General features: G+C 51.1%; 1 protein-coding gene across 1 annotated transcript; it reads right to left on the reverse strand.

The window, feature by feature from the left end:
• Positions 1–5,515: 5,515 nt before the first annotated feature.
• On the reverse strand, positions 5,516–8,214 carry LOC119330920. The gene is made up of 5 exons (XM_037604056.1): positions 7,837–8,214; positions 7,379–7,750; positions 7,001–7,174; positions 6,371–6,424; positions 5,516–6,266 (listed from the first exon to the last, which is right to left on the reverse strand). Exons 1-5 carry the CDS (start codon positions 8,023–8,025, stop codon positions 5,721–5,723), a joined length of 1,335 nt encoding a protein of 444 aa, XP_037459953.1. The 5' UTR covers positions 8,026–8,214; the 3' UTR covers positions 5,516–5,720.
• Positions 8,215–8,602: the final 388 nt, after the last annotated feature.

The raw sequence follows: 8,602 nt of genomic DNA on the forward strand, positions 1-8,602 counted from the left end.
GATGTTGGTCACATGGTGATGTGACCTGTGAGCGTTAATCACATGGCAATGTGAACTAGATTATTGACTCTAGTGCAAGTGGGAGACTGTTGGAAATATGCCCTAGAGGCAATACTAAATTAGTTATTATTATTATATTTCATTGTTCATGATAATCGTTTATTATCCATGCTATAATTGTATTGATAGGAAACTCAGATACATGTGTGGATACATAGACAACACCATGTCCCTAGTAAGCCTCTAGTTGACTAGCTCGTTGATCAATAGATGGTTACGGTTTCCTAACCATGGACATTGGATATCGTTGATAACAGGATCACATCATTAGGAGAATGATGTGATGGACAAGACCCAATCCTAAGCCTAGCACAAAGATCGTGTAGTTAATTTGCTAAAGCTTTTCTAATGTCAAGTATCATTTCCTTAGACCATGAGATTGTGCAACTCTCGGATACCGTAGGAGTGCTTTGGGTGTGCCAAACGTCACAACGTAACTGGGTGGCTATAAAGGTACACTCCAGGTATCTCCGAAAGTGTTTGTTGGGTTGGCATGAATCGAGACTGGGATTTGTCACTCCGTGTAAACAGAGAGGTATCTCTGGGCCCACTCGGTAGGACATCATCATAATGTGCACAATGTGACCAAGGAGTTGATCACGGGATGATGTGTTACGGAACGAGTAAAGAGACTTGCCGGTAACGAGATTGAACAAGGTATCGGGATACCGACGATCGAATCTCGGGCAAGTACAATACCGCTGGACAAAGGGAATTGAATACGGGATTGATTGAATCCTCGACATCGTGGTTCATCCGATGAGATCATCGTGGAACATGTAGGAGCCAACATGGGTATCCAGATCCCGCTGTTGGTTACTGGCCGGAGAGTTGTCTCGGTCATGTCTGCATGGTTCCCGAACCCGTAGGGTCTACACACTTAAGGTTCGATGACGCTAGGGTTATTAGGAAGACTTGTATGTGATTACCGAATGTTGTTCGGAGTCCCGGATGAGATCCCGGACATCAGGAGGAGTTCTGGAATGGTTCGGAGGTAAAGATTTATATATGGAAAGTTGTTGTTCGGGTTCCGGGAAAAGTTCGGTTTTTTCCGGTATTGTACCGGGAAGCTTGCGGAAGGTTCCAGAGGATTCCGGAGGGGTCCGGAGGTCCGGAAAAAGTTCCACCACGTCCAATACAGTTGCATGGGCTGTAGGGGGGCGCCCTAACCTTAATGGGCCAAGGGCACCAACCCCCCCAAGGCCCATGCGCATGGGAGAGGGGAAACCCTAAGGGGGAGGGCATCCACTTGACTTGGGAGGCACTCCTCCCCCCCTTGGCCGCCGCCCCCAACCCTAGATGGGATCTAGGGGGGCTGGCCCCCCCTCTCCCCCCACCTATAAATAGTGGAGGGGTGGGAGGGCGGCCACACCCTTGAACCTGGCGCAGCCCTCCCTCCTCCTACCTTCTCCTCCTCCTCCATGGTGCTTGGCGAAGCCCTGCCGGAGAATCACAAGCTCCTCCACCACCACGCCGTCGTGCTGTTGGACTTCTTCCTCTACCTCTCCCTCCTCCTTGCTGGATCAAGGCGTGGGAGACGTCTCCGTTCCGTACATGTGTTGAACGCGGAGGTGCCGTCCGTTCGGCACTAGGATCATCGGTGATTTGGATCACGACGAGTACGACTCCATCAACCCCGTTCACTTGAACGCTTCCGCTTAGCGATCTACAAGGGTATGTAGATGCACTCTCCTTCCCCTCGTTGCTAGATTACTCCATAGATTGATCTTGGTGATGCGTAGAAAATTTTAAATTTCTGCTACGATCCCCAACAGGGTATTACCTCCATCAAGAAGGCCCGAACCTGGGTAAACATCGTGTCCCCTGCTTCCTGTTATCATCCGCCTTAGACGCACAGTTTGAGACCCCCTACCCGAGATCCGCCGGTTTTGACACCGACACCAACCTTTTCCATCATTCGGACTTTTAGCACTCTCTCCGTCCCAATATAAGTGTCTCAACTTGAGTTGAGACACTTATTTTGGGACGAGCAATGCTAGACGCATGAGGGTTTACTTGAGGATTTTACGGGCTAACTGAATTGGACCAATAGAATTGAAGATTAGAGGAGGCTGGGCCCCACCCCGTCTGAAAATCAGGGAGCGAGAAAGATTAGACCCTTCCCAGTGTTCCACGGTGTACTAGTGCTAAGGGTGCCACATAGGCAGAAAAATGATGTGGCAAAGCAATTAAAGAGGAGATAAAACATTATGGTGACCCCAATAAGAACCAATGCTAAGCACGTGAACCTAGGCAAAAAGACTACCAACCAATACATGAAAGAGTTTGTTACTAAATAATTAAATAGAGGAGGCTTAGCTACAAAACCTAAGCACCGATGCATTGGGGACATTAGTTGCTAAGCATTTTAATACACTTAGCATCCCACTTTAGCACCAATGCATTGGGAGAGGTCTTAGTTAGTTGAAGATCTTGTAAAACCCCGTAACACGTCCGTGTGTGTAGTATTATTCTTTTGGGACGGAGGGAGTACATTTTACGTTGATATTACATCCTCGGAAGTGAATGGGGGTTAGTTACACTGATCTTTGCCAATATGGATTATCAATAATGCTAAACATACAAAGAGTTACACGTAATTACATGTTGATTAGGATTTTTTCCATCTATTGACCAATCATAAACTTGCCCCCCTGATTTTCAAGGGGGGTGGGCCGCCTCGCCACCTATTGACCAATCAAATTAACCCTTTTTGTAAAAGCTTGTAACTCGTTTGTACGTGTAGCATTACTCGTGGATTATTTACAGCCTCTTTCCTTTCTACAGTAAGCCATATCAAAATAGTTCCACGAGGACTCCTGACCCCCGCGTCGCCTAGCTCTGCCGACTCGGGGGGAACCAGCCGCCACCGCTAGGCCTCCATCCTCCCTTCCTCTCCGCGTCTCCGCCGCCAGAGGGTTCGCCCGCGAAGGCTGGGAAGGCTCAGTGAAGGTGGCGGTAGGGCGGCCCCGACATGGCGTCATGGCGTGAGATCTGGCTCGGGTGGCGTCCTTGCTCGTGCCGGCGGTGGCAGTCAGCGACGCGCGGGGCGATGGATGTGCGGCTGCGGCCTCAGATGGAGCTCCAGGGACGGAGGCGCGCGGGATGCAGCGGCACGGTGGGCGTCCAGCTTGCGGCTGTACGGGCTTGATCTAGGCCCGTGCGGGCCTGCAGGTTGGCGCATATGGTGGTCAGCGCGGAGCTCGGATGGTGCGTCGCCGAGGTGGCCGCCTCGAGCAGTACAGCATGGTTGGTTGGAGGCTTAGGCCGTGGTGGATGCAGGGTGCAGGGTCCGATCTGGTTTCTGCAGGCATGTTGTTCAGGAGGCTTGCTGGTGGCTCGGCGCAACATTGGCGTGCTCGTTGTGTTGGGGGTGTGCGGTCCAGTGGAGGTACGGGTCGACCTCGACCGGCTGCGTGGGAGTGGTTGTCCCGGGTGAAAGCCTGGCCGGTGCTCGCTGGTCGGTGGTGGCGGCGCCCGTGGGCGTCGCTATCCTCCTTGGATGCGTCATCGGGATCTACACATCCTCTACTTCTGCATGAAGTTCTTCGGGTGAAAGCCTAGATCCTGCTACAGGGTCGGGCGGTGGCGTTGTCTTCAACGTCGTTTTTCCTCTTTAGGGCTTCGTCTTGAAGACCTTGATCCCATGGGTGCTTCCCTATGGCTGGACGTGCATGGTGACTTTTGTGGCCGGCAGTGAGCAATATTGGAGGCATGGTATTGGTTGTGGTAGTCGGCTCTTCTCGGGCGTATCCGTGGGCTGCCTCGGCTATTTGTTTTTGTGAAGTCAAAGCTGTGGTGGCAGGGCTCCGGTAATGTACGGTGACGCGCGATAGATGGTTCGCTCGGCAATCTTCCGTGATGACCCCTAACCATAGTGTCCACTTCGTGAGGCTTCTACTGCTTATTTTGTTCCCTATCCAGAAGTATGTAAACCTCGGGAGACCCTGCAGTGGCGAAGCGAGGCACCGGACAATGGGTGTATATATTTTCCTAAAAATCATAAAGTTACTAGAGATTTTAATTTCTCGATGCCTATATGTGTTGACTTCATTTTTTGGCATGCATGATAAGGTTCTAAAAGCTACCTCAAATGAAAAAAATGCTCAACATAAAAATTCTTTCTCTCCTCTAGATGAACAATTCAATGTTTAGAATCACCTCAATCCAAGTCTGTGTGCAAATTCTACAACCAAAACAGACCGACCTGACCCTAACCAAAACTTAGCGCCCGACCCCAGACACTCATGCCCAATTCATCGTGTGAGTTTTTCTACCCCCAAGATGGCCTCTACTGGAAGTGTCCAACATGAAAATTGTCGCCATAGTCATGGCGCAAAACTTTGTTTTTTGGATCATCTCCATCCGAGGTCATATGCAGCCTTGAGAGCTAATATACATGCGCCTGATTTGAGACATTATGTAATACATGTCTGGTACATGGTGTCGGTTATTCGGCCACCAAGATCGCTTCGAAAAAACTTCCAACATGAGAAGTCTTCAGCCCGTCAAACTGAACAACTTTTTTTTACTTTGGATCATATCCAAGGTCGTATGCGGCCCATGGGTCCCCAAAGCTGAATTGGACAACGGCACTAATGATACGCTAACATCAGTAATTACCCTAGTGTTGACAAAATTGTTGTTGAATGCATGAATAACAAAAATGTAAGATCAGTATTAACTTATTTATACTAATTTTTTTACTTATTTTTCATATAGTTCTACCAACATATAATTTGAAATAAAATATTTTTCTCTATATTTATCATAATTAATCACATTATTATTTCAAGACTTATTAAAAAACCCACCTTAAATTTGAAAAATGTCGAAAAGAGAGTAGTCATAATCTAAATTACAATGATCGTTTGTAAATTAGACTGAATCTTCTTATACTAATCAAATGGTTAAAACCGTATGTCAGGGACACATGTTTGAATCCCATAAGTAAGCCCAAGCGCTCGGTTTTTTCGGATTTGCTCGGCCCGATCTTTTCGGTCTTCCAAAAATTATTTTGGCCATCACGACTCGCCACTGTTTGATCTTCAGTCTTTATATGATCGTGTTCGGTCCCGACCAAATTTCATGGTACAACTCAGATTCATGTATATTACAGTAGTGATGCATGCAAGCCGAATTTAGACAACAGATATGTGTAATAGGTGTATGCAACCAAAAGTCGGATGTTCAGGCAACATGTGTATATCGTGTATTCAATCAGAATTATATTGTGCCATAAACATCTGGAGAAGACCGGGGATTGTGCTAATTATGCCACAAACAGACAAAGAATTGCACGAATACGATCCATCTCGGTTATTCGCTCATCCAGGGAAGAAGACTAATCCAACCGAAATTAGTTTGGTCTTCCAGTTTTGATAAACAATTTTAGTTTGGTCTTTATGGATTCGGAGTTTGGTCTTTGGTTTTTATACCTCAAGAAGGAACTTCCTTCGTCAAAATTAGGCTCGAGCTGCAATTCCGATTGTTGTTCTGTGCGAGTACAACTAACGCTAGAATTAGACAAGACGTTGCTGATCACGACCGAGCGATCAAGTCCCCGAAAAGCGAGGCAAAATGTACATGAGCATGCATGCATGCATGCATGCATATGCGTGTCGTTGTTGATTGTTGTACACCTCGGCTAACGCTAGTTGCTAGGGGCAGGCCGGGTTGTGTCCCGGGCCACCGTAGTAGAAGTGCGTGCCCCATCCGTCCCGCTCGTCGTAGGCCTTTTTTATGTCGTAGCAGCCGCCGTCCTCGGCCAGCGTCTGGACGGCGTCGAGCGACACGGGGGCGAGGCTGTTCCCGGCGTCGACCGTCTCGAGGTTGCGGAAGTAGCTGGCGCGGCCGAACCCCTCGGCGGCGAACCTGCCGGAGCCCATCTGCGTGGCGGTGTGCGCGCCCCCCGGGCTGGTGTTGACCACCTCGCCGCCCCACTCGACCATGCTGGCGTGGCCGGAGAGGTGCGTGAAGAGCTCGGCGGGCCAGTAGCCGACGAGCTGCGAGGCGCCGGCGTCGCCGTAGCTGAGCCACCAGTTGCCGAGCTTGGGGTCCTTCCAGATGAGGAGCGTCATGTCGTACTGCTCGCCGGCGAGGGAGGAGACCGGGGAGATGGCGGCGCCGATGGCCACGCGGGAGCTGGTCTGCACGAAGCCCGGGCACAGCGCGTTGTAGCAGCCCGTCGCCTCGTACGCGTCGCTCTGTCAGTCAGTCAGAGCAACATGCACGCAGCTGTCAGTTGCTAATTTTTTATGATCAGTAGAAGGATTAGTGGGAAGGAAGAATCGTTTGAGATTTGACTCACCGTCCAGTACGTGAAGAGCCTTGGCCTGCTGTCACCGTACAGCTCAGGGCTGACCTGACTAGAAAGAAACGTAAACTGTAAGCTTTCATGCAGGTCGATTAAGCAGCACATGCGCATGCATGCACGCAGTGCATATCATGCATGTTGCTGGAGTAGATCCAAAGTTAGCGCTGAGCTGAGTGTGTCGATTACCACAACCCATTATCATTTTTGGAGCGATTTTGTCTTGCACTGCAGCCAAGTGTACAGTCCAATTATATATATTTCTCCTTTTTCTGCGGGAATTACATACATATATTTCCCACATGCATGGATTCTTCGATAGCAGTACTATATCAAGTTGGGGTACTTCTCCATATGAATGGGTTGACCTCAAATGAAGAGCAGAGGTTAAACTATAGCGGCCGTGGTACACAACGGAATCGATCTATCGAGTCGAGATGTGCACGCATTGATGGCGCCATGTGCCCGCGCTGCAGATCTCAATGATTTTTGTACCGTGCATGCAACTACAGTTACATGGATGCAGATGCAATAAGTTACTACGTACAAGGGTTAATGAACAAGTCAAGTGAGACGGGTCATCGGTAAGAATCTGAGATGGAAATGGGATGGAAGAGCGGGAGTGACCTGCCAGCCGGCCTCGATGCTGTTGAGGTCGGAGCCGTTGAAGGAGCCGGAGAGCAGCCAGAGCTGCGAGAGGCTGAAGCCGTTGGGCTCCTGGATGGCCGGATCCCAGACGTTGATGGTCGCCTTGGCGCCGTAGACCTCCTGCTGCCCCACCGCCGTGTACGCGATCGCGTGCTGCACACCCGATCCGACTCACGCAAATTAATGGCAACGGACCAGTACTAGTTGCAGCAGCTAGCGGCATGGATGGATGAAAGCCATGCATCATTCACCACCCAGGGCAGCCGCTACTTATTGCGCGCCACCCACCCCGGCTAGAGCTAGCCCGCATCATTCATGCCGAGCAAGGTCGTAATTGATGGAGAAGAAATGACGAACCTCGTGGCCGTTGCCGGTGACGACGTCGGGGGCGTTGGCGGCGCGGGGCGCGCGGTCGCGGCGGTGCCGCTTGCGGCCGAAGCGGAAGAGCGACTGCCCGCCGCGCAGCACGTCCTCCGCGGTGGTCCGCCGCACGGGCACCGTGCCTTTCGGGCAGTGGCCCGCGTGGTGCCACGTCTGCCACGCCGCCCTGGCCCTGCTGGTGGCGTTGCCCGACGCCGCCGCGCTAGCACGGAAGGTGGCGGTGGCGGTGGCGGAGGCGGGCATGGGGCGCGGCGGCGCGCTCTGGATCCTGTGGTTCCTGAGGAGCGGGTGGTCCATCGCGTGCTGCTTGTGCCGGGGCACGCAGTCGATGGTGTCGCCGTCCATGCTCTGCTCCCATCACCAGTTCACCACATGCATATTATGGAAAGTTGTGATAGGAGATGGGACTGTGTGGGAGGGAAGTGATGGAGTACCTGTATGGTGCGGAGTGCCGGCTTGTTGGCGCGGTCCAGATGCTGCTGGATCCGTGCCATCTTGGGCGACGACGGTAGAGCCGCACAGGTGCAGTCGAGGAGGAGGGGGAGGAGGAGGAGGGAGACAAGGAGGTGAAGATGATGAGGCTGGCCATGCCGCCTCCTCTTCTTCATGGCCGTGTGCGTCATGCATGAATGTACGCACCGGGCGCGTAAATGGGGAGCAGGGGATGGGGGAGGAAGGTGTGGACTAGAAGAAGATGTGGGAGTGGGAGCATGTCACTCACTCACGTACCTTTCCTTGGATCCGAGCCATGGTGATGATGAGCGCTCAGCAAGTGCAAGTGGGTGGAGCTGCTGCGGAATAAATTGGTTTGGAGGACTGCATTTGATGTTGACCACCTACCCTGCTGCGCACGAGTTTAATATCCCTGGCTGAGCCGGCGCCTCGGCTCGGCAGGACACCACCGTCAGTGACCTCTCTCTTCTGTACTACCTACACGCAACGCCCACCCCGCAAGTATTTGAACCTCGGGCCATCCTGCCTCGAACGTTACTTTGTAATGAGATGCACTGCCGTTGTTTTTAAACGAAGGCTTAGAAAGAGCCTGATTTTAAATTAACAAAGTCATCAACAGGTCAGAATTACATGACAACAACTTAACGAAAAGCAAAAGTAAAGATACAGAGTGCTCAGTACTCCCTCATTTCCGGTTTATAGGGCTTATCTCAAAATTTTAGTTTTTCCATTTTATAAGGCTCAATT

This window comes from Triticum dicoccoides, chromosome 7A (genome assembly GCF_002162155.2).
Source record: "Triticum dicoccoides isolate Atlit2015 ecotype Zavitan chromosome 7A, WEW_v2.0, whole genome shotgun sequence".
NCBI lineage: Eukaryota > Viridiplantae > Streptophyta > Magnoliopsida > Poales > Poaceae > Triticum > Triticum dicoccoides.

Bases quoted from the DNA above. Each gene is read 5' to 3' on its own strand.
- LOC119330920 (XM_037604056.1), bottom strand. From the start codon at position 8,025: ATGACGCACACGGCCATGAAGAAGAGGAGGCGGCATGGCCAGCCTCAT. The intron at 7,751-7,836 runs GTACTCCATCAC...TGATGGGAGCAG, and splicing joins CGGCACTCCGCACCATACAG to AGCATGGACGGCGACACCAT. The intron at 6,425-7,000 runs GTCACTCCCGCT...CTTTCTAGTCAG, and splicing joins GCATCGAGGCCGGCTGGCAG to GTCAGCCCTGAGCTGTACGG.